This window comes from Clarias gariepinus, chromosome 2, assembly GCF_024256425.1.
Source record: "Clarias gariepinus isolate MV-2021 ecotype Netherlands chromosome 2, CGAR_prim_01v2, whole genome shotgun sequence".
Lineage (NCBI taxonomy): Eukaryota > Metazoa > Chordata > Actinopteri > Siluriformes > Clariidae > Clarias > Clarias gariepinus.
Genome location: NC_071101.1, coordinates 49037477 through 49064059, shown reverse-complemented (window position 1 = coordinate 49064059; position 26583 = coordinate 49037477). Strand labels below are relative to the sequence as shown.

The 26583-nt window shown below is 37.1% G+C and overlaps 4 protein-coding genes across 4 annotated transcripts; 1 reads left to right on the top strand and 3 right to left on the bottom strand.

Moving 5' to 3' along the window:
• Positions 1–1418: 1418 nt before the first annotated feature.
• Positions 1419–2408, top strand: LOC128517967 (trace amine-associated receptor 1-like). Its single transcript, XM_053491067.1, has one exon. It carries the CDS (start codon positions 1419–1421, stop codon positions 2406–2408), a length of 990 nt encoding a protein of 329 aa, XP_053347042.1.
• Positions 2409–5925: 3517 nt separating this feature from the next.
• Positions 5926–6957, bottom strand: LOC128512943 (trace amine-associated receptor 1-like). Its single transcript, XM_053486487.1, has one exon. The coding sequence runs from the start codon at positions 6955–6957 to the stop codon at positions 5926–5928; it is 1032 nt and encodes a 343-aa protein (XP_053342462.1).
• Positions 6958–13187: 6230 nt separating this feature from the next.
• LOC128541328 (trace amine-associated receptor 1-like) lies at positions 13188–14219 on the bottom strand. Its single transcript, XM_053511700.1, has 2 exons — positions 13901–14219; positions 13188–13828 (listed from the first exon to the last, which is right to left on the bottom strand). Exons 1-2 carry the CDS (start codon positions 14217–14219, stop codon positions 13188–13190), a joined length of 960 nt encoding a protein of 319 aa, XP_053367675.1.
• Positions 14220–18047: 3828 nt separating this feature from the next.
• Positions 18048–19079, bottom strand: LOC128513087 (trace amine-associated receptor 1-like). The gene has a single exon (XM_053486717.1). The coding sequence runs from the start codon at positions 19077–19079 to the stop codon at positions 18048–18050; it is 1032 nt and encodes a 343-aa protein (XP_053342692.1).
• Positions 19080–26583: the final 7504 nt, after the last annotated feature.

The following is a 26583-nucleotide window of genomic DNA, read 5'->3' as shown; positions in this document are numbered from 1 at the left end:
TCATTGGTAAAATATTAACTATGCGCAATTACATAATGCAAGGTTAATTGACACAAGCCTACCAAGTCCAATTTCAGCCACATGAGGGGAAAATAATATGCTTGATTGGTTTATAATCATCAGTGCGTCCTTTCTCTTTCCTCTCTTACTTCCTATATAAATATACCAGTTGTTTGTGGTTGATCAGGGCTCAGCCACTAACAGTCATTCAGTCACTGAAAGGTAAATAAAAAATAATCATATAAGTAACATGCAACTGAAATTTTATATATTTTTGTGTTGTGTGTTTATGTTCTTTTTGGAATTTGTTATTTTCATCTATCTATCTGTCTGTCTGTCTGTACAAATGAGTGCAAAATTATAGCAAAGCAAACATTCCTACATAAAACAAGTTAATGTTTGTATACAACACAGAACTGTAAACAGCTGAAGGATTTAAAAAATGATTTTTATATTTTAAAAATTGTGGATGTTCTGTTTTTAAAATCCATTTCTATAGTCCAAAGAAATGTCAAAAAAAATCCTACTTTATATGTCAAAGGATGTTTGATCATTTTGAAGTTGTCACTGTTGTGCATGAGAAAATTGTATCATTAGGCTACAAAAGCAAAAATGTAGAGTTTTACAGGTTGTGACTCGTTAAACAAAACTAAATTTGTGATAATAAAAATGATGATATAATGTTTCACTGCTGAAAAAGAAATGCTTGTCTTATAGTGTCACAAATTTGGATTTTCTAAAATTATTTAGAAATTATTTCTGTAATGAAAAGTTTGTATTGGTTGTGTTTTAAATATTGTCCTGAATGTAACATCATCATATTGTGCTTGTGTCTTTAGCATGTAAAACATTCAGTGATATTTATGTAGAATCACTGAACCAGAACCAGACAAAGACTTTTGTCTATTATACAAATATAACATATGTTATACATACTGTAACTCCAGCCTACGTCAAAAGTAAATTGTGAACAGTGGCATCGCACTGAAGAATCACATGCTCAGATAAAAATAAACAAACAAACAAACAAACAAACAAACAAATAAATAATAATAATAATAATTAAAACAGGCAAGTATAGCCAACATAAATAACAAAAAATTATATTTTATTAAATGATCAGATTAAAACATTTAAAATATATTTAGCATATAAAAATCAATGCTTTCATTCACAACAAAAGTTAATGGAAAAAAAAAAAACCTGTTCATGGCCAATGACATTTTGAGTAATGTAAAAGTTAATGTTTTAATAACAGCCTCTGTGATATTTTATCTTTTTTTCCTGTTTCTGTTGATGTCACAGAAACAAGACACAAGCTTTTTCTTTAACAAGACTGCAAAGTGTGAGTAACTTCCTAATCGATTCCATACTTTTTGTATTTTTAGGCTTCCATCAATTGAACCACTTCACTAAAGATGAACATAGGCCTATCAGGATCGAGCGAGTCAGCAACCCTGTGTTATGATACTTTGAACAACTCCTGTGCTCGGACAGTGTACCCGCTCCCCTTTCGTCTTTCTTTATACTTCCTCTTCACCACTATTGTCATCCTTACTGTAAGCGGTAACATGTTAGTGACCTTTGTCCTGTTGTTTTCCCAGAATCCCCTTCTGGCAGCAACCAATCATCTGATTCTTTCTCTGTCTGTGGCTGGGTTTTTGATAGGAGGATTTGTGATGCCACACAGCATGGTGCGCTCCATTGAAACCTGCTGGTACTTTGGTCAGACTTTCTGTGAAATTCACACCACAGTTGATGTTGTCCTGTGTAACGCCTCTATGTGGCATCTTACATTTATCTCTGTTGATCGCTACATAGCCATCTTTTATCCTCTGCACTACCGAAACCTGATGACTCAAACGACCGGTGTGGCCATGATCAGTTTCAGCTGGGGTCTTGGGTTAGTGTTTGGCTTTGCCATCGTCATTTCAGATCCTGAAGTCAAAATCCGGGATGAATATCACAAATTCTGTGTGGGAGGATGTTTTTCTTTGCATGCCAGAGAAATTGGGGTAGAATACTCTATTATTTTCTACTTTATCCCTGTATGTATCATAATCACTGCCTATGGCAGGATATTTTTTTTAGCACAAAGACATTCAAAAGTGACTCATACCTACAATAAAGGCCCAACGATTTCTGCATCACTGTCAGCTAAAGGTCTCAAAACTACCAAAACCCTTGCTATAGTTGTTGGAACTTTCCTTTTTTGCTGGACACCATTTTTTTTGTGCAATATTATTGACCCAATAATAGGCCATTCAATTAACACCCTTTTGTATGAATCTCTCATGTGGGTTGCATACTTAAATGCAATGTTTAGTCCTTTAATTTATGCATTTTTTTATAGCTGGTTTAGAAAAACAGCAAAGGTCCTGCTGAGCAAACTGTTCATGCGTATGTAATTCTAGTATAAAAAAGCCAAAAGTAAATGTAGGCACAATTATCAACCTATTTATATTTATCTGGAATTTTAGATATTCTATAAAACTGAGATCATTTTAATGTAAATGCAATCCTATTAATTTTAATAAAGGTCTTATTGGACATCTAGTGTGATATTGAATCAAGAACATTGATGTTTTTTTTTATTAAATTTGACAATGAAGCCATTAATACTGTGTTAATTACAAACAGGTGAAAACAACCCCACGATATCCATGATAACATGTAGCCATGATAACAACCCAGCAACTCAGCTCTGCTCTGTTGTCGTCTTCACAAACAAATAACCAGCACTTGATTAAAATAGTCATGGAAGACCATAGAATTCCAGCAGTTTACTTAGCTAAGGTGTTACAAGACCACTCAATAGTATTTTGATATCTATGCAAAATGAATAAGCACTTTGGACTACCTGGAGATTGTTTGTGCACTGAGTGGAAGATCCAGACAATAACAATGCATTCATCTAGCCTAGAAGCATCAAAAACATGAACTAGTTTTCTGCATTGCATTGTGACATTACATTTCTTATTACTGCAATTCGTCTAAGATAAAATATGGCTATATTAGTACTTTCTTAACTTAATTTAAGCTCTTAACTTTCTTAAGCTTACTTCTAGAGTTATTTGGTCCTAGTGCAAGTGTTTCCATCAGGTGAGAATTACACTACCAGTCAAACATTTGGACGCATCTTTCATTTGTTTTCTTTATGTTTATTTTTCAACATTTTACATTAATACTGAAAACATCCAAACTATGAAAGAACAAAACTGCATCCATGTCATAAAAAAAAGAATGTTACCTAAGTAGCTACATCAAGTTTTTATAACAGCTTGGCACACTCATTGCATTCTTAGGCATTCTTCGCACTTAGGTAGGTAAAGAGAAAAGACAGTCCAGGCTTGTCAGTCAAAAAAATTTTACTTTCAAGGTATCCCTGAGTGCAGTTGCCAAAACCATCAAACACTATGATGAAACTGGCTCCATCCTAAGAAAGGAAGGAAGCTCAAGAGTTACTTTTGCTGTAGTGGATGAGTTTATTAGAAAGACCAGGTTCAGAAATGATTTACTGCACCTTAGATTAGAGCCCATATACATTTTTCTTGGAGTTCAAGTAGCAAATACATCTACTGTTTAGAGAAAATGGTGTTAGTAGGCCCTTCATGGTCAGACTGCAGCAAAATAAATTACTTTAGAGGAATAACATGCAAAGGAGACTTGCTTGGGCCAAGAAACACATAGAATGGACACTGGACAGTAGAAAACTGGACAAATGGGAGATTTTTGGTTCTAACCTATGTGTCTTTGTTAGACATAGAGAGGGTGAACAGACTGTTCCTGATTGTGTGGTTCCAATTTGTGGGTGTGCTCCGTTGTTAATACTGTTGGTGATTTAGTCAAAATTGGAGCACACATAACCAGCATGGCTACCATCGCATTTTGCAACAACATGCCATCATTTGTGTTACCATCATTTGTTTTTCAGTAGGACAATGACCCCAATTCAAGGTTGTGTAAGAGTTATTTCTCAAAGAATGAAAGTGATGTAGTGTTGCATCAGATGACCTGGCCTCCACAGTCACCTGATCTGAATTCAGTTGAGATGTTTTAGGATGAGACTGGACCAAAGAGTGAGGAAAGAGCTGCCAACAAGTATTAAACACATCTGTGAACTCCTTCATACAGTACAGTAAAAGTAGAGTAAAACCATCCGAGGTGACCTTTTTTGTTGACCACTGTACATAATTCTATTATTGTTGTGTCACGATTTTAATGTCAGTATTAATGTACAATGTTGAAAACAATATTGTTGGCCAAAAATTTTTTATATATAAAAAAAAAGAATTAAAGGTCAATTTTTTTTGACTGGTATTGTAAGATGGTATTGTATAACAAATAAAAACCCAGTTCTTAATGTCTCTCACCTGGTTTTAAAGAAAAATACAGCTGTGCATTTGAATCACAGTGGAAATTAATTCCATGTTTATGAAAATCTTGCCAAGAGAAGCACTTTTAGCAAAAAGCCATAGGCCTGAACAGGAACACCAAAATTTACTGCAGTCTGCATAGAAATGTCTCTATTTACTGATAATGATCAGTGACAAATGAATTCAAAAACCTTTTCTTATTTATCAAGGTATGATAAGTTGTGTACTAAATGGTGTACTAAAAGCTGTACTAAGGTTAAAACAACCATGATCAGGAGCCAGTTGTAGGTCATTTATCACTTTAACCAGCACTGCCTTTGAGCTATAATTAGACCTAAATCCTGACTGATACAGTTCATGTACATTATTCCTGTATAAGCATGAGCATAACTGTTGTGTATTTCTACGATCTTGGAGATGAAGAGGAGATTCATTATTGACCTACTGTATATTTGAACAGCTTACAGGACATTTTTTTAACCCCAGCTGATTATTGATTATTTAAAAGATTTAGGTGCATTCCACCAGTAAGAAAATAATTGAGTAGTTTAGAAGTTAATCATTTAGTGTTTGATTATGGTCCCATATGTACTATAGTCAAGTTTAGAAGGGATTGCAAGATGTTCTCCAGTACTCAACAAGCAGGGAATAAATAACATATAAGCAAATGTATTCATGTATGTAACTGTTTGTTTCTATAATTAGAAGTTTCCTATGAGAGTTTATGTATTATAGTTTAAAAAATAATTTAATCTTTTATGAGTGGCATAAAAAACATCAATCCTTTAAATTCTTCATATGTGAATGGGGTTTCAAGGAATTAGAGGAAATGTGATTGTAACTGGAACAGCTGGGTGAATGAGAAACCTTTTTTTTTTCATTTCCAAAATTTAGAAAAAAACAGTATACAAGCAAAATATGGAAACAAAAGAAACTAGTGATAAATAAATTGCTGTGGCAAAGAAATGTATGTAAATATTAGTCATGAGCTAGCTTTGGTTATATATAAGCTCATCTATGATGGTTTGTTATTACTCAGTACTTATTAAAAAAAATGTGACACATACATTTTTTTTTAACAATTGAGAACCACATTTTATAAAATTAATATTTAACAAATTCACACTGATATAATTACTGTACATCTTGGCATGAAGAATTAACCTCCACAGTTTTCACATTGCTATTTAATAAATATATTGACTTTATTAGCATTATGGTAAAGTGTTAAATATTACTAGTCTAAAATCGGGTCATGATAAGAAATGAAGGAAACAGGCCCTTCCATTATTTGTTCAGATTTTACAATGGCAAGAACAAAATTATTGGTTGCTAGCTTTCAAAAGGAGGATCCAGTTCCATGATCAGGTTTTATACTTAAAGCACAATGGCACAGACAGGAGAAAGAATTAGAACCGACAGACATGGGAAAGCTGATGCTATCCCCTTTTCCATGTATCAAACCTTGTTTAGAACGTTTTTATTTAGTTAAAGTGTTAATAAAAATGAAATAACATTGAATTTCAATGAGAGAAAAAAACAACAACAATCAAAACAATCTGGTGTGTGATGAATTTGCTTGAAATATTCCTCCAGAAAGAATGACTCTAAAAGCTTGTCTAAACCAGTTATAGAAAAATGCATACACTATTGGATTACAGGTTGAGTTGAAATATCCAACCCAGAGGAATAAATCAAACACAATCTGAGGAATTGAATAGCCTGTGAATGGATCTAAGCCGTCACAAATAAAAAATGGCACCCATGACATCAGAAAAACTCCCACGATTATGGCTAATGTTTTTGTGGCCTTTTTTTCTGATTTGCTCATGCCAACTTTTTCCACAGTTGTGCTCATCTTTGCATTTGTGGATTGAATTGCACGAGCTTGTCTTCGTGCAGTGCAAAATATTTTCACATACACACACAGCATGATTACTGCAGGGATGTAAAAGCATAGAAGAGGAAACACTACAGCTGCCGCTTTAGTTTGAAAAACCATACATGCACCTTCACAAAGGAAGGTATTATAATAAAATTCTTCACTTCCACAAATATTAAGTTCCAGAAATATCATACCAAACCCGAGTGCTGCAGATATGCCCCAACATATAACAATCATGAATCTAACAGTGTTGGGAGTCATTTTTCTGTGATATAGAAATGGATGACACACAGCATAATATCTGTCTAAAGAAATAATACACAAGTTTAAAATAGAGGCAGTGCACACAGTAACATCCAAACTGCTGTGTATTTTACAAAAGATGCTCCCTAAATACCAGCAAGTTTCCACGGAGCGTACCATGCTAGGAGGCATCACTACTCCTCCTACAAGCAGATCAGCGACAGCTAGAGAGAGAACCAGGTAATTAGTTGGAGTGTGTAATTGTCTGAAATGTACAACAGTTATGATCACAAGGAGATTTCCAAACACAGTGATAAGAGACGAAGTGCTAAATAGGATGTATAGCAGAACCCGGACTTGAAGTGGATAATCAGTCTTCAAACATGAGGTATTAAGGAAACTGAAACAAAGTGAGGGTTCCTCCAAAATCCCCAATTCATTGATATTGTCCATGTAGAGCACAAACAAGTACTAAATTTGAAAAATAAATAACGAGATCTAGGTACCACCACAACTACTAATAGCAAGGTACTAAATTTATAGTCTATCATAGCCAATTGTAATGAATCATGTTAACCCCTGATGGCAAATGATGCAATTTAAACAGGATCCTTCTATTTTTTTCTTAAATCAAAATATGATCCTCGTGCATTGGAAGCCTGTCCACTGCTTTAAATCATACATAGTTCCATTAAATTTTATTACCTTTTAGTCAGATTATACATGTTTTAAAACCCTTAGCTGGATCACCATTGTTATTTTTTTAGACAGAAAAAAAAAAATCTTAAATTAATTTTGCAATGTTAAAAGAGTCACTAATGTTTTGCCTCCAACATTTTCTTTATGTTTGAGTTTACTTTCTCATGCACTAGCATCTGCAGCATTTGTAGTGTCTTAAGTAGGAATTTGCAACTTCTAATCTTATTTCTCACATTGGAATATTTAAAAAAAAAAAAAAGCTATGGACTTTATTACTATACTAACCAATTTGGACTGACATTTTTGCAATGCAGCAATAGCAGATAAGAAAATTTAGCTTAACAACAAACTAACCATGGAACGTTCATTAACAAGTTGGTTATTGTTAATGAAAGCATTTCCTCCAGGGAAATAATCAGAAATCGGTAAGACTCCCTGAATGTGTTCCCTGAGTCTTGGTAAAACTCCCATAATGATGCAGCTGCACCCCTCACTACATACCATTAGTGGTATAGCCTATTAATGTAATGGCTCATGTGTCTTGCATGTAAGATCAAAGACAAACTTAGACAATAGTTAGGTAGTATGCATACTTGCCAACAAGTAGACAGGTCTGTAAATTACTTTAAATGATGGTAAATAACCTAAAAAGTGACAGATCATCATAATTTTCTTTAATAGTAAATAATAACCCCCATTGCGCTGTACCACTGCTGGAAAAACCTTATGAAATACAAGTTAAACATTAAACGAATTTACAAAACTTTATGCGTGCGGTTAAGCGCTGATTAGACTACATAGGAGGATCACGATGATCAACATCATTGAGCCCATACCCCATTTAAATTAAAGTAACAAATATTGTAAGTAAATAACAATAGCCCACATTTAGAAAAGCATTTTTTATTTAGATTATAATACTAAATACTGAATACTAAACCTAAACCAGGCATGAGAATTAATAAACCAAGATAGCCCCATACCTGTTTTTACTTAAGGAATAAAAAACGGTAATTGTGTCATCTTTAGAATCTAGAATCCAGAAGATTAAATTTACACAAATTTAAAAAGAGGCCTTAATCACTGAAATTCTTCAGAAGAGCCTCAGATTCAAGAGGTTCTTAAAGTGTGGAGAGGTGCATTACAGTTCCTCTCAATGTACAGTATAGGTGAGAACATCTGATTCACACCTAGGGAGGTAAATAATTTGTATTTGAATGTTGTCTGGCATTGTAAAGCACACACAGTAACACTAAAAGAACAACAACCCAGGATAAATAGGAATAAGCGGCCCTGATTATACGGCATAAATTTTATTTAGCACAACAAAATTCCTCCGCGCTCTGGAAAACTTTTTGCGTGCGGTTGAGTGCTGATTAGACTACGTTCGACCCTAAGTGCACGGGCGGCACCATGAAGCACGGACTCGGGCGAGTTTTTACGGGAAACCCAACAATGTGTTTAAAGTACCTGAAATAACCCAGAACTTAAAGGGGTCATACAGCACTACATGCACTATTTTAAGCTGTTTGGACTAAACTGTGTGTTAGGAGAGTGCGTACACAACCACTCTACGATGATAAAGAGCCGCCCAGTGGTTTTCTTTTCGTTTATTACAGTAACATCCCCCTTCTGAAATCAGGCCAATCGCAAAAGCCTTGCCTTGTGACGCCACACCACAAGAGGGCGTTCCTACATAAGTTGATTGACACTGGTGTTTTAGCAAAGATCCGCCCCGAGTGAGAAGACGCTGTCGGCCATTGTTTTTTCGCCGCTGGAGCAAAATGACGCCTAAGCGAGTGTTGTGTACAGTTGTTGGGTGTAATAGCGAACACAGCAGTCGTCATTCACTACCTAGGGTTAGTGACCTAGGGTACCTACCTAGGGTTAGGTATCTGAGCCACTGAGGACGCAGTGGCTGAATTTAGTTTTTAAAGCTAACGTCCCCGCTGATTTACCTAAATGCGTTCATGTTTGCGATAATCATTTTTCACCAGACTGCTTTATAAACGCGGGTCAATATAAAGCAGGTTTTACTAGGAAGCTGCTCCTAAAAATGGATCTGTACTAACACTTCGTGTTCCTGCTTTATCTTTACCAGGCTCGGTGAGTGTGATTTATTTTACTATGACTCTTTGCAGATCGCCTTTTCTAATAATCACGATGAATGCGGAGTGTAGGTTAACTTATACTCTCATAGAACATGGTTATGGCTTCTTCTCTGTGTACATCCGTCTCTATATAATCCCTAATCGCCCGTTTATAATAAACAATGCATTGAGGTGATTGTCTAGTTGCAAACTGTGTACGTAGTCGGAAAACTATATTATGCTTACCTTTGTTACGTTAGATGGTTTATAACGATGTCTGTCGAAGATTAAGAAGTCATGTAAACACATCAGTAAACACATCGCGTCCGTATCTCTCTCGGTAAGTTGCTCCGCTTTATGTTGTTGTTGCTCGCGGCAGCGTAACAGCCCGTTAATTCATGCCCATGCAGTGATGAGAAAGACAAACGGGTCGATGCATGTCCATTCTTTTAATTTCTGCGTTGTCAGGCGATATTACAAACTTCCGCGTAGGTTCCGTACTTAAATCAAACCAAAAACGACTGAAGAAAACAGGCTCGGGCTCTATAATCCATAGTTTTCCAGTTTGGACTGCATTACCCACAAAGCACTGCGTTGTGGCAATGCTTTGTGGGTAATCCAGTCCAAAGCATTGCCCGCACTGGACTACACTTCCGTCGCTATACCCTACGTGTCACGCCCCACAGAACGGGGGGGGGGGGGGGGGGGGTCTCAGCAGAGGTCATGAGCATTTAAATTAGCATGTACTGAAACAGGTTGCTGAGAACAGAGCTAGTTTTTACCAGGTAAAAGTAGTGTTTTTTTTTACACAATCCTTTTGAATTTTTAATTAACGTATAATACAAACTTTTCATTAGGACCCTAAAGATCATATTAAAATTTAATGAAAAATATAATGTGTAGGACCTTTAAATAACAATAAACAGATACAGAGATACTCTATATAACAGTTTATACTTTGTACAAATAAAATTGTCAGCTAGTGAACTTGATCTAAACAACATTTAACCAACGTTTTTTTTTTTTTACTCTATTATTGTACAGTACATATCAATAGCTCTGGTTCAGATTTTTCATGTTTGTTGTGTAAAGTACTCATGTGGAAATTACCATCACTATTGTATTTCTTCGATACAACATTTTTATGACTAAATTGTATTTTAAAACTGCGATGAGTGAAAATGTCACTTTGCGCCACCTGGCGGCCATTTTACGAATGACTTTGAAATGCAACTGATTTATTTTGGCCGCTGTCATTTTTACGTGGCAGTGAGCGCAACGGTAATAATCATTCCAGTTGGGTACCTACTGTAGTTCTAAACTTTTGCATTGTGTGCATGCTGTCTGGTTTTGATCATGTTATCGTTTTTTAATCCTGGTTTAACTATGACAATGTGATGCATGATTACCTGACAAAAACTTGCTTTATGACTGTTGATTTTCATTTGGTTACCTGAGCATTGTTTTCTTGAACTTGTAGCCTTTTCTGCTTTCTGACAAGGGGGCTGTGGCATTGTCAGAATTTAAACTTGAACTTTTAAGGAAAATTTCAGAGTGCAAGGGCAGGTTAACTTTTTATTACAGCAAATGTGAAGAGCAAAGGTATCAAAACAATTACCGATAAACAGAATCCGGAAACTGACAGGCATGAGGTCAAGACATCTGCAAGTGGAATCAATGGGGCATATCTGAATTGAAAGTCTAGAAAGCCAACACAGAGTCAGGTATACTGGATACTAAATGCCACACTGTGTGGTTTAGAAGTGTGCATGATAGCTTGCAGGACCATTAGTAGTCAAGGTAGCTGCTAAGATGAATTGGGAAATAAAGTTTGTCACATAGTTTCTGTAGGCAGTATTAAGCTGTGGGTGGGGAAATTTAGTACCTGTTCTGGCATGGCATATATATATATATATATATTTTTTTTTTTTTTGACATTCTTCCATTAAAAATACTTCGTCATAAAAAAGAGGATCTTTCCCTTAACACCATTAATATGATTTATTCCTGCTGCCCACATTGACAGGGGAGCATATTTCCAGATATTTTTCCCTCACTCATCTTATTTAAGCTCTGTCTGTTCATACTGTCCTCGCCCTTTGACTTCTGTTATGAATTGTGCAAGCAGTTGCCTTGCAATTAGCGGGAAAGCCAGCAATGATGTGGAGCATGCGGAAGAAAGGAATGCAAAATTAAAAATGAGACTGGCAGCAAAGATGGAACCATGCAGCATGTCTGTTTGGGCTCTTAGCAGTGCAAAATTAGCATCAATGGTTCAAAGTGCGACAGCTCACAGGGTGAGGACAAAGCCCATAACTGCTTGCCTACAAATGGCTCCAGCATAAAAGCAATGGAGACAGCTACTGGCAATTCAGCAGCAAGCAGCGCAGCTTGTCATACTGCTGGACATTTCCTGAGCTGCACTGATGCTGGGGCTACAGGATCATGGAAGTCTCTGTCTGATGTAACTCCTGCTTAAGATATAGTATGCTTTGCACCACATGACCCTTGTTTAGGACCATATCAGCCTAGCTAAGTAGTGTCCTCAGTTATCAAGGAAGTTCTAAGTCATCCCTGCCAGGCCTTAAGAATGTCATGGACACAACCTGCCCCATGTCATTTCTGATGTCATGCTGCTGACACTGCCACCAGGCTTTAAAAAATATTTGCCATGCTCTCTTCCAAGACCTACCATTTATGCACCCTGTGCTTATGCCCAGCTCTGGCCCAGGGCTTATGCCCAGTCCCACAACAGTGCCCATGCTACGCTTCCCCTAAGCTTTTAGGTCCTATATCATGGTGTGAGCACTGGATGAACCAGAAAGTTTTTTTTTTTTTTTTGGTTGGGTCAGGGTTCCCTCTAGTGGCACAAAGCTCTGGCCAGTTTGAAATCTTCACTGTTTTCATGTATATGGGGACCTTAATATAAACATTTTTGCTTACTGTTTATTTGTCTAGATTATTTCTTAGTTAAGGTCTTGTTCTGTTATATCTGTTCTGTTAGTTTTTGTTTATGTGTTCATTATTCCTATCTGCACTTATGCCATGCCATGAAAGTTTATAGATTTCACAGATGGTTTGTGCCTCTTCATAATGGTTCACAGTTCCCAACAGTCCAAATAAATTGTTTACTGTTAGCATGGACAGCTTTGAGTTGTCACTAATGAAGAACTTGTAATAAAAAAAAATATATTTAATTTAAAAAACCCGTCAAAATAGTGGAGCCAATTGGCTTACTAACTTACTTGTACTTGTTCTGATACATATTACATTGCAAATGCAGTGTTATGTACAGTAGTGTATAGCGGGTTCATATTGTATCCATGCCTATCCAAAACATGGTTATCCAATTTGTTGTTAACAGGTAAGAAATCTTTGTAGTTCTTGATTAGACTTGATGATTTGTAATAAATTGGGAATTGTAGTAGACACTCCATTAGTATATACTGTTTGTAGACAGTTTTAATAGTTTCATGTTTTATTAGAATAGGGTGGCATTGCTCATTCTTTTATATTTTATTACTTTGCTATTTTGCTTATAAAATCACTCAACTTCTACTGTATATAGTGTATCTGTATCCTGTATTTAGGGTCGCATGGACCTGGAGCCTATCGACACAAGACAGGGTACACCCTGGACAGGGTGCCAATCCATCGCACAATTACTGAGCAATAACCATTGAAACATCACTGACAGAAATGTATCTGTATTAGCTCATTGCATTTGTGTACACAAAAGATAGGGAAGATACAGATAGAAAGGAATGGAACAGCAGATAAACGTATTAAACACCTCCAGTATTAAGTTAATACAAGTCTCTAATTAACACTTTACAGTATTTAACCTAAAATAAAGCTTAATAGAATTTAAACTAAAAAAAAAAAAAAAATCAATCAAAACAATCGAGTGTGGGATGAATTGGCCTGAAATATTTTCCCAGTCAAAATGACTCTGAAAGCGTGTCTAAACCAGATGTAGAAAAAAGCATAGACTATTGGATTGAATGTTGAATTAAAATATCCAATCCAAAGGAAAATATCAAACACAACTGGAGGAACTGAGTATCCTGCAAATGGATCTACGCAGTTACAAATATAAAATGGCACCCAGGAAGTAAGAAAAACTCCTACAATTATGGCCAATGTTTTTGTTGCCTTCCTTTCAGATTTGCTCATACTGGATATTTCATCAGCTTTCTTTGTCTGTGCATTTGTAGATTGAATTGCACGAGCTTGTCTTTGTGCAGTGCGTAAGATTTTTATATACACACAAAGCATGATTACTGCAGGCATATAAAAGCATATAATAGGAAACACTGAAGCTGCTGCTTTCGTTTGAAAAACCATACATGCACCTTCACAAAGGAAGGTATTGTAATAAAAATCTTCACTTCCAAGAATATTTAGTTCCAGAAATATCATACCAAACCCGAGTGCTGCAGATATGCCCCAACATATAACAATCATGAATCTAACAGTGTTAGGGGTCATTTTCCTGTGATATAGAAATGGATGACACACAGCATAATATCTGTCCAAAGAAATAATACACAAGTTTATAATAGATGCACTGCACACAGTAACATCCAAACTGCTGTGTATTTTACAAAATGTGCTCCCTAAATACCAGCAAGTTTCCACAGAGCGTACCATGCTAGGAGGCATCACTACTCCTCCTACAAGCAGATCAGCAACAGCCAGAGAGAGAATAAGGTAATTAGTTGGAGTGTGTAATTGTCTGAAATGTACAACAGTTATGATCACAAGGAGATTTCCAAACACAGTGATAAGAGAAGAAATGCTAAAGAGAATGTAAAGCAAAAGTCTGACTTCCAGAGAATAATTTAACTTTACACATGAAGTATTAAGTGAACTGAAACAAAGTGAAGGCTCCTGTAATATATCCAACTTAATGATATTGTCCATCTACAGCATGCAGAATGAATTCCAGCTCGAAAGAAAATAAAAATCAAACATCAAAACCAAATTTTGGTATTATCACATAATTAGCATAGCCAAATACATTGACTAACATATAATAGATAAGACAAGTAAACCAAAGAGAAGATCACTTATAAAATTTATAGTTTGTTTTAGCCAATAGGAGACCATCAGTTTAATCCCTGGTGAAGCATGGTGGGGCAGAAAACAAACAGTTCAACATTAACAGAGTATACTGTAGTATGCTGAATTTCATTAAAAAAAAAAAAAAAAAAACGGCATTAACTTAAAATTTTATAGAAATGGTTCGTCATCTTTATTTTTTAATCCACATTATACTCAATCTTCAAGTCAGTGATCCTTATAAAGCAAAGAATAATGAACTAAAGGTGCAAAAAAGGACATATTGTTCCTTCAAACCCCCTAAATGACAGATATGTAATAACAGAGTGGATAAAAGTAGTAGAGGACAGACCCAAATGTGTAAACTCTGTAAAGATTTGAATTTATCATATCAAATGCAGAAATCAGTATTGCTGCCAGTGACTTGTTCATCTACAGTAATTCTGGGGGCCCCCAAAGCACCATTTTTTTTTCTCTATTCCACAACTCCCTGATAATTCCTGATAACATGAACCTCATCCTCACTCTTATCAAGCTTATAAAAATAAATTTCACTACAGACCATAAATCTGTTGAGGAAAAACTATGTGAGAGAGAACTTCCCTTTGTTGTTTTTAAACAGAAACTGAACTACCATCTCTTTACTAAACAGTTAAGTGGGCACTGTAATACTGCAGTGACCAAATGTTGAAGAATTAGTCATTAGCCATAATAATTAAGAGTGACACAGATTGTGCCGCCAAAATAACTAGGCATCTGTCCATCGATTTCCATATTGCTTACCCTGTGTTGGGTTGCGAAGGGCCTGTGACCTCTCCTGGGAACTTAGACAACAAGGCACCATCACAGGGCACAAACACACACTCACATACACACCCATTCATATAACTGGCAAACTATCATATCATTTTTGAAAGATTATTGCCTTCACTGTGTCCACACTGTCAGCACACACATTAAATTCTGTAAATCAGACATGCACACTGAATAATCATTAAAGAAAAAAAAGAACACATAAGAGTTTTACTTTTAAATAATTTTAAAGTCATTTATGCTGTAAAGTAAGACACTATGTATATACATTTTTTTATATACATATGAAAAAATGTTGTGTTTGTGACAGGATATAACGCCAACCAAATAACCAAGGGCACACTTTACAAAAGCTACCTCAAAGTTTGCACAGTATACCGGTAATAAGCAATACGAGAATTTCGGAAATGGTAATAATCTAGCATTTTGAAATAACTGATACTTTTACTATGCACATTTTTATATGGTCTGACTAATAAGAATCTGTCTCTTTAAGCACAGCGCTGACAGCAATGATGTGTGATATATTGGGGAAAATAAGTGAGTTTGTATTATAAGCTGTAGGATTTAAGTACTGCTACTGTAGTAAAGTCTTGTAAAAATGTTTTCATTGCTATTTTTATTATGCAAACAAACAGAAATAAGACTGAACTAGTTTTTTTTATTCTCACCCTATTAAAATCCATGCTTCCTACCAAAGACACAGCTTGATTTTGAAAATAATCATACAACATGACTTCAAGTAATAAGATGTAATGAATCAGTCTCGTCTTGTCTGGTAAACTAATTAGGCCTCTGCTATAACATAGTTATCACTAGATTATTATATTTTTAACTGTGTCAAAGAAATTTTCTCGAATTAGGTAATGAATGCCACATATCCAACAACTCTGCTTTCAATACAACCTGAAGGATAGATTATAAATATTTTCTGTATGATGTAGAGTAAAAAAAAAAATAAAAAAATTCCAAGGATAAATCAACTCAAGGGTAAAAAAATAAATAAATTGAAAAATGTCTAAGTAAGAAGGTTTAGTACAGTTTCTAAGTGTATTTAATGACTGTTGCATAAACTGTAACAGGATTTTAGCTTAATGTACTTTTGTCATTCTTTTTAGTTAAGGGTATTTTCTAAATTTAACCTATAACTGCAATTATGTTTAGAATTGTTAAAAAAATATTATTTGAATTGCACTGTAAAAAATCTTATGTGCTATCTACTTAAAATAATATGGTAATAAAATTGCACATATAATTTTTAAGCAGTTTTTAAGGCTTGATTTTTTTTTTATTACTTGAATAAATCATGTAAAAAGTCCTAAACTATTTAGCCAGACGCATATTATTTTAAAGTATTTAGGGCTTGATTTTATCCCCTAGCAGAATCTACTTAAATAATTAATGTAAAACATCCTAAATTATTTAGCCTGACACATGATGATTTTAACATTATTAGTGGAATAATCATTTTTAGTTTAAGCAGATTAAACAAAAGGTACTTATATGTATTAAGGTAAATTACTTAATAATATAAAAAACATTTCATAATGAAATGAATACATAATGCATTTTTGTGTTAAACATGCTTTTATTTCAGATTTAAGATCTGTAAAACAATTTGTAAAACAGTTTGTAACTGACAATTTCTATGCCATTGAAATCAACTGTTTAGCATTATATGCTAACATCATTTCTTGTGGGAATAGTCACATTCTGTACTAAAACCTGAGAGAACTTGTATAGTGAACCATTTTCATATCTTTGTAACATTGTAAAACACTAATACCCCTATCGCATCTATGCGGTTTGACTCACGGTGAGATGCGGTGTCAGGCACCGTGAGTCAGCGCGATTGCCCGCCAATGTTCCGCCGGCGTTCCGTGAAGTTCTGTAAGATCCGCAAGCTTCCACGAGGACCAGCAAAAAAATTAAAGATGTTTAAATTTTCGCGCGGAAAGATGAAAACGTACTCACAGCGCCAAAAACTCGCGGTGAATCATAATGAACCGTATTTACGGCCATCGCGCGAAACCACATAGGTGAGATATAACTCCCCAAAACTTGTTTCAGTGAACTGTGAAGACACAACAACAAGCTCAAGTATGCTAATGGCGGACAGAATGTTTTTTAGAAATGTTCATAATGTTTATTTTATTTTATTTAATTTATATTGCTGACACTAATGCAACAAAGGAGCTTATTTAAGAAATCAAAATAAAGTATAAAAATTAGTAAGGGGCTTAACTTATTTCTTAACATTTTACACTGTTCGCCTGTTCCTTCAAAATGGGGTCTGACCACTGCCCCCATTTTGGGTATATAACCCTAACCCTAACCCTGTTGTTACTTAATAAAACCCGGATAACTGGGCCAATTCTCTTAAAATAAATATGAAGCCTCACATTTTTGGACGAAATGGTTCCTCAAATTAAGCCTAAAAACTGCACTAATTTCCTTAAAAAATAGGTATTTTTTATTTTTTATTTTATTAGTGAAATGTTCTCAATATATTATAAAAAACACAGAAAACCATTTTTTAAAATGAAATATGCACATTATTTTTAATGATTACATCATTTTTTAAAATAAAAATTACAAGCCTCATGATTCATTTTTTATAGTTTGTACATCTGTAAGTATGGTTAAAGACTGTTGCCATAAGGGTGGTTTAAGGAGTGGTTTAAACCCTGCAACAACCATAGGTTTTGTACACAAGTTAAAAGTTAGAATTTTAACCAATACATTATGCAAAATGTGTTTCCTTACTAATGTCCCATCTGTTTTGCTTTTTAAGATGTTCAGTTTGGTAGTAATGGCTGTGCAGATAGGATAAGTAAAGAAGTAGGCTCTGGATTAGTAAAATGAAAAAATATTGAGTTAAAACAATCTGGTGTGTGAAGAATTAGCCAGGAATATTTCACCTGACCAAATGACTCTAAAAGCACGTCTGAACCAGCTGTAGAAAAATGCATACACTATTGGATTACATGTTGAATTGAAATATGCCACCCAGATTAATACGTCAGGCACAACTGGTGGAACTGAATATCCTGTAAATGGATCTATGCAGCTAGAGGTAAAAAATGGCACCCAGGAGCTCAGAAAAACTCCCATGATTATGGCTAATGTTTTTGTGGCCTTCCTTTCTGACTTGCTGATGCAATTTCTTTCATCGACAGCCTTCATATTTGTATTAGTAGCTTGAATTGCACGAGCTTGTCTTTGTGCAGTGCGAAAGATTTTCAGATACACACACAGCATGGTTAATGCAGGGATGTAAAAACAAAACATAGTAAATGCCAACCCTGCCACTTTAGTTTGAAATATTGAACATGCACCCTCACAAAGGAAGGTATTATAATAAAACTCTTCACTTCCAAGAATATTGACCTCCAGAAATATCATGCCAAATCCAGTTGCAGCAGAAATAGCCCAACACAGTACAATCATGAATCTAATAGTGTTAGGGGTCATTTTTCTGTGATATAGAAATGGATGACATACAGCATAATATCGGTCTAAAGAAATAATACACAGGTTAAAAATAGAGGCGGTGCAGAGAGTGACATCCAAACTACTGTGTATTTTACAAAAGGTGCTCCCCAAATACCAGCAAGTTTCCACAGAGCGTATCATGCTAGGAGGCATCACTACTCCTCCTACAAGCAGATCAGCGACAGCCAGAGAGAGAACCAGGTAATTAGTTGGTGTGCTTAATTGTTTAAAATGTACAACAGTTATGATCACAAACAAATTTCCAATCACAGTGATAAGAGAAAATGTGCTAAAGAGGATGTAGAGAAAAAGCCGAATTTCTAGAGAATAATTAATCTTAAAACATGACGTATTAAGGGAAATAAAACAAAGTGAAGTCTCCTGCAAATAATCCAAATTGATTATCTTGTCCATCTAGAGCACAACTGAAAGACCTGGGGAAAAAAATTACAAAAGACAAAACCTGTTATTACTACATAATTTAAATAATATACTAAGTGATATTATATTTGTAATACACAATAAGCCAATGTCATTAGCTAATAAACTATGCATAAGAGCTCAAATAGTGCACACTGTAAACAAATATTTATAATATTTTTTATCAAATGTTGTACCATATCTAGGAACACAAGTCAAAGTGAAGAGCATATATAGTCTATTGTAGCCAATGACGTCTATCCATTTAATCCCTGGTGGAGTTTGATGAAAGAAGAAAGACAAAGAGCACAAATCACAGCTTAGAGCAGACTCTAAGGTTTAGTAAGGTTTATTCCCTTAAAAGTAACATAAAACAATACTGATTATGTACCAGACATTATATTCACATTTAACAGAAATTTTACACGTATTGTAAAATTCATATCTAATCTAAAATAACTTCCATGCTTATATTCTAGAGTATGCTTATTAATTGTGTACACAATTTCACATTTTGACTACATTTTAAATTTGGTTAAGTTTTTAGCTAAGGGTGTATGCCTAAAGTTTAAAATGAAATTATAGTTAGTGATTCTGCTATTGTAGACATGGTTTTCAATATACCTAAAGCAGTGTTGGATAAGTTTGTATCGTTCATTAGACTGTAAGTTTGAATTTTGAAACCACTAAGCTGTTGCTGTTGGGCCCTTGACTGATGTTCTTAATGTTATCTACACTACTCACAATGTAAGTTAACATAAGTGCTTTTACCTATTTGATCTAAATTTAAATCAAATAAGTAAAAGTTCCCTTTGATATTACTAATAATGTATGAGAAGAAACACCATTTTCATTAGTTTAATATTTATTACCCTAAAAATTTAGACAATAACAGGGATAACCCCAAATAACGAAAATTGACAATGTCAGTAGCGGGTGTTTCCACCATTTGCCACAATGACAGCTTGACAACGACGTCTCATGCTCCTCATTAGAAAACTTCAGATGGGCCTAGAAATGTACTGGCTTAAGCAGGGGGACACATCTGGCACTGCATGATTTGAGTCCCTGGCGGCGCAGTGTGTTAACCTGATGGTAACCTTTGTTACTTTGGTCCCAGCTCTCTGCAGGTCATTCACTAGGTCCGACCGTGTGGTTCCGGGATTTTTGCTTACAGTTCTTGTGATCTTTTTGACCCCAAGTGGTGAAATCTTGTGTGGAGCTCCAGATCGAGGGAGGTTATCAGTTTTTTTGTATGTCTTCCATTTTCTAATAATTGCTCCCACAATTGATTCCTTCACACTTGTTTTCCCAGCCTGGTGCAGGTCTATGATTTTTTTTCTGGTGTCCTTTGACAGCTCTTTGGTCTTGGCCATAGTGGAATTTGGAGTGTGACTGTTTAAGGTTGTGGACAGGTATCTTTTATACTAATAACAGATGCCATTAATACAGGTAACGAGTAGAGGACAGGGGAGTCTCTTAAAGAAGAAGTTACAGGGCTGTAAGAGCCAGAAATCTTCCTTGTTTGTAGGTGACCAAATACTTATTTTTCACCATAATTTGCAAATAAATTCTTTAATAATCCTACAATGTGATTTTCTGGATTTTTTTTCTTATTTTGTTTTACACAGTTGAGGTATACCTATAATAAAAATGACAGGCCTCTCATCTTTTTTATCTTTTTCTCATCTTTATATATATATTATGTCTGATGCACCTTCATTGATGCCACTGGACATTTTTTGGGGGGTGAGGCCATAATAAGAATGTCTTCCTGTCTTTTTTTTTGCAGTCAACCCTAGGATCTTTTGCTTCCATTCTCTGTCAGAAGTTCCATTGTTCTGCTGCCTTTCCAAGCATTTAATTGTCATGGATGTCCATCTGTAGTCTTGACACCCAACTTCCACTGGATAGGTAAAAGCTACCATGCAGCATGTCTGTTTGGGCTCTTAGCTGTAAGCTTTTTTCCACACGGTGCAAAATTAGCATCAAGGGTTCAGAGTGCAACAGCTCGCAGGGTGAGGACAAACCCCATAACTGCTTGCCTACAAATGCCAAGCAGTAAAAAACATAAAAGCATAAAACAGCATAAAAAAAAAATGGTGACAGCTAGTGGCAATCCAGGACATTGCAGGTACTCCTGGACATTTCCTGAGCTGCACTGAGCTGACTAATTAAAAGGTCTTTCTGAGAGTTATAATATAGTTGTAATATAACAGATGTACAAACGGTGCACAGTGAATACTAAACCTTAACCAGGCACAAGGATTAATAAACTGACAACTGCCGTCACGGCTGCTCCGATCACCTGTTCTTTGTTTTTGTTTTTTAAGTTAGTTTTCAGTGTTTTAAAATTGGCAAAATCACCACCATTGAGTACATTAAGTATGATAGAGACACTCTTGTCTCTATTGGTATACAACGTACTTACAATTCAATGTTTTTAACTCCGGATCCAAGCTGGCCGAGTGAGATCCTGAGGGAAAACAAAGGACCCAACGCTAAACGGCGGCCCCGAGGAAAACAAGCCAGCGTCAGGAACAGGCTAAGAGCCCATGCACACCACACAACTCTACCTAGCATCCTGCTCGCCAATGTCCAGTCACTGGAGAGCAAGCTCAGTGATCTCAGGGCCAGAGTAAAGTTCCAGAGAGACATTCGGGACTGCAATCTCTTCTGCTTCACCGGGACATGGCTGAACCCAGCGGTGCCAGGCCACGCCATCCAGCCGGCCGAGTTCTTCTCGGTTCACCGCATGGACAGGACGCGGGACTCGGGGAAGTCAAGGGGAGGCAGCGTGTGTTTAATGGTAAACAGCAGCTGGTGCAACAGCGCGAGCATTGTTCCTCTCACACGCTCCTGCACACCAAACCTGGAACTACTGTCCATCACCAGACACAGCACCGGGACGCTGCGCTTATTGTGGCAAGGGATGGTAACTTTCATCAACACATCACCTGCTCCACCAGGGCCGAAAGGACACTGGACCACTGCTACACTACAGTCAAGGACGGCTACAAGGCTTAATCTCGCCCACCGTTTGGGAAATCTGACCATGCCGCCATCTTCCTCATGCAAAAATACAAACAGAGGCTGAAACAGGAAGTTCCGTTTCAGATGGAGGTCACACGCTGGACGGACCAATCAGTAGCCACGTTACAGGACGCACATGATGACACAGACTGGGACATGTTCAGAAACGGCTCCGATGACATTAGCGTGTTTACGGAAGCAGTTGTGGGATTCATCGGGGAACCTAGCAAATGATACCGTGAAGAAAAGGACTATCAGAACGTTTCCCAACCAGAAGCCGTGGGTGGATAAAACCATCTGCGACACCCTGAGATCTCACATCGCTGCCTATAACGCAGGACTTGCGTTTGGGGACATGGACTCGTACAAAGCTGCGCTATATAACATCCGGAAGGTGGTGAAAGAGGTGGAATGGGAGGAAACTAGAGTCACAGCTCCAACAGAGTGACTCTAGGAGCCTGTGGCAGGGACTAAGGACAATAACAGATTATAAAACACCAACATCCGGTATGACGAATGCGGATGTGACTCTGGCAGACGAGAGCTGAACACTTTCTATGCTTGCTTTGAGGCTGCAGCCTAAGACGCTAGTGATGCTAATGCTAGCAGCGCTAACGGCTACAGACAGAAAGACACTGCCAGCACCGGAAGCGCGCTTATCACCACCAAGCTTTACGTTAGGAGAGCCTTCAAGAGAGTGAACACCAGGAAAGCAGCAGGACCAGACGGCATCTCAGGTCATATCCTCAGAGCCTGCGCAGACCAGCTAGCACCTAAGCGCGCTCATCATCACCAAGCACGACGTTAGGAGAGCCTTCAAGAGAGTGAACACCAGGAAAGCAGCAGGACCAGACGGCATCTCAGGTCATATCCTCAGAGCCTGCGCAGACCAGCTAGCACCTGTGTTAACAGAGATATTTAACATCTCTTTATGAAACCTGTAGCCCCCACCTCAGTAGTGATGAAGTGCTTTGAGCGGCTGGTCAGAGACTTCATTTCTTCACTACCAGACACATTCGACCCACTACAGTTTGCATACCGCCCGAACCGGTTCACAGACGATGCAATCTCTCATCTCCTCCACACATCGCTCACTCACCTGGGGCCTCATGTATCAACGCTGCGCACGCACAAAAACTTTGCTTACGCCAGCTTTCACGTACACGGTCGGATTTACTAACAGTGAAATTAACGTGAGAATGTGCGTTTTTCCACGCCAACTTCATGTCTGGCGTGCGTGTATTTCTTGTCCAAATTTGGAAAGAGAGACAGCGAGGAGCCACGCATTACCCATCCCCTTACAGGTGCTGACAACGCTTGGTTTCCTGGCAACTGGTCCTTTCCAAAGGGAACTGGCAGGCCGCTCGGGGGTAAGCCAGTCGTCTTTGAGCCGTGCAATGCCAGCTGTATGGGACGGGATCATCCGCATGTCTAGCAGGTATATAAGGTTTCCATACCATGCAGTTGACCAGCCAAACATTAAAGCGTAATTTGCAGCAATCGCCGGTTTTCCTAATGTAATCAGAGCAATCGACTGCATGCACATTGCTATAAAGACGCCATCTGAAGACGAATTTGCATACGTGAATCGGAAACATTTCCAATTAATAAATGTGCAAATAATATGTGATGCACAAATGCACCTAACAAATATTGTGGCAAGGTGGCCTGGGACAACCCATGATTCATTCATCCTCACAAACAGCATGGTTGGGATGAGGCTCCAGGGTGGCAAGGTGCGCGATGGGTGGCTTCTTACTAAGTGATGTATTTAAAGATTTAAAGATATTAAGAGTTTTTCTCCAGGTCTACCTCCGATCAGAACACCTCCAATTCACATTCTGTGAAGTTTCTCTTCTTGCTTGCTTTTGCCATTGCTTTTTCGTTTGGTTTTGCCAAAGTGGAGTCATTACCATATTTATACGGAGGAGGAGGCAGGGAGGGGTTTGCGCTCGTGCACGTGCGCTCAATTTCACGTTAATTCGGATGTACAAAGAGAATATGCGTGGGATTTCGCGTACGCAGTGTTTCATACATCATATTTCTTTTACTGCGTACGCACATTTACAGCTTTGTCCATACGCAATGTTTTAGTATGAATTCAATGCAAGTCTTTGTACATGAGGCCCCTGGACACTAGGAAAGGAAATTATGTTAAAATGCTCTTCATAAACTATAGCTCAGCATTAAATACCATAATTTTCTCCACACTCACCACCAAGCTGGAGCACTTGGGACTCAGCTCATCTCTGTGCCAGTGGATCTCCAATTTCCGGACTGGCAGGCCACAGGCAGTAAGGATGGGTGGACATGTCTCAGCCTAACTCACTCTCAGCACTGGAGCCCCCCAGGGTTGTGTTCTGAGCCCCCTGCTGTACTCATTGTACACCTATGACTGCATAGCCACTAGATGCTCAGAAATTTCTACTCTAAAGAGCATCCTAACGGAAAACATCACAACCTGGTTTGGAAACAGCACAATGCAGGACAGAGGAGCTCTACAGAAGGTGGTGCGATCAGCTGAGTGCATTATCCACACCGAGCTCCCTGACCTACACTTAATCTACAGCAAGCGGTGCTGGACCAAGGCCAGGAAGATCGTGAAGGACCTCAGCCATCCCAACAATGGACTGTTCTCTCTGTTGCGATCTGGGAAGCGATTCCGCTCCCTGAAGGCCAACACAGAGAGACTGAGGAGGAGCTTCTTCCCGCAGGCGATAACCACACCACCACACAGGAGTAATAACATCTTTAATTAGTAATCCCAACATTGACTGGACAATCATGGACACATTCATACACACTTGCACTATATATTTATATTTTAATTTCTGGACCATTGCACAAGACACTTTAATAAGTCCCTTTTTATGCGTATTTGCACAACCATTGTCACTTTTATATACACATACACACTTTTTTCCTTCTATATTTTTAGTATGTCCTTATTTGAACAGTTTATTTTACTAGTTAAATTTATTTTCTTTTATATTTCTTTCTTATGTTTTCTTAAGTTATTTTTTAAGGTCACTGGTGGTCATATAAACATTTCACTGCATATCGTACTGTGTATGACTGACAAAATTTTTGAAAAAATAGGCGCAGGGGGATAATGGTAAAAAAAAGAGTCTTTATTACACAAAACATTAACCGATGCACTGGGCTCTTAAGCGATACACCGGTGCAGAGCTTAACCAAGGCTTAGAGCTTAACAAAATAAACATGGCGCTGAAGCTACACAATGACAAAAATTAGAGACGAGAAAACCAGAGAAAGGAGAGACCGGGGACAAGACGAGACCAGGGACAAGACGAGATTATGACTGGAGAGACTAATGACTGATCGGCTTAATAGTTAATCTGGTTATTGTTGACATGGTTGATGATCTAAATGTGTTAGCATCTAAATGGGTTAGTACCTGAACCCACATGGGGACTAACACACAAAAAGCTAAGCACACATGAGGCTAAAGCCACTAGCGGCCAATCCGACTAGAGGCTAAGCCTACTGGAGGCTAAACCTGCTAGTGGCTAAACCTGCTAGCGGCTAAACACAAATAACGAAACCTACAACAACCTAAACAGGAGACAAACAAACACTGGGAAAACACAGAACAGTACTTACATAAACCTCGAGACAAACACACAACACTCCACTAGACAGAAACAGCTCCACAACACCAAAGCTTAATAAACATAAACATAACAAAACTAGAGCCTTTTTATGTCAACAGACATACACGACAAAACTTAAACTAAATACCCCCATGACATAACAGTTAATGTTTATATAAATATAAATAATGCACTACCCAGTTTCCCAGAACTAACAGCTATTTATAGAAAGTTTAATGAGCTACCTCGGTTCAGATGAGCACCCCCTCACCTGACCAAGGTGCCTTCTGGGAGACAGAGTCTACAAACCAAAAACTATAAAACCAAATTATCAGGCACACAGTGCCCTCTAGAGGTAAACCCTCACAGAGCGCTGATTAGACTACGAGGAAGTAAACAACATTTAGAAAAACATTTTTATTAAGACTATAAAAAAATAATCCTGCATCTATTTTTAGGCGTGCCAGCTGTGTCACTTTTTATATAGAAGTTTTCAATACAAATCTTATAATGCCTACATGACATCAAACATTCCCCTTGTTTATATTTTAACTATTTATTTTAACTATTACACCATTAAATTATTTATTTTACTATTTTAGCTATTATTGTTTAATTTACCTCAAAATAACATTAAAACAATAACAATAAAACTTTTTTAAATATTGTTGATTACGTTTGGGCTGAAAAGACTGTTGTCCTCAAAAATGTAACAGATGAGAACTCGTGCCTATCAATTTGATATGCAGTATGCTGGAGAAATTTCCAGGTGGGAGGACACTGCTTTGTGTAGTTTAAAGACAAGAAAACCTTTAAATCAAACATTAACAGCCAAAATAAAATACCTCCAC

Excerpts from the sequence above, each read along its gene's own strand:
- LOC128517967 (XM_053491067.1), top strand. The coding sequence starts at position 1,419 with ATGAACATAGGCCTATCAGGATCGAGCGAGTCAGCAACCCTGTGTTAT.
- LOC128512943 (XM_053486487.1), bottom strand. The coding sequence starts at position 6,957 with ATGGACAATATCAATGAATTGGGGATTTTGGAGGAACCCTCACTTTGT.
- LOC128541328 (XM_053511700.1), bottom strand. The coding sequence starts at position 14,219 with ATGGACAATATCATTAAGTTGGATATATTACAGGAGCCTTCACTTTGT. Across the intron at positions 13,829-13,900 it reads GTATTTAGGGAGCACATTTT|ACAGATATTATGCTGTGTGT; the intron begins GTAAAATACACA and ends TTATTTCTTTGG.
- LOC128513087 (XM_053486717.1), bottom strand. The coding sequence starts at position 19,079 with ATGGACAAGATAATCAATTTGGATTATTTGCAGGAGACTTCACTTTGT.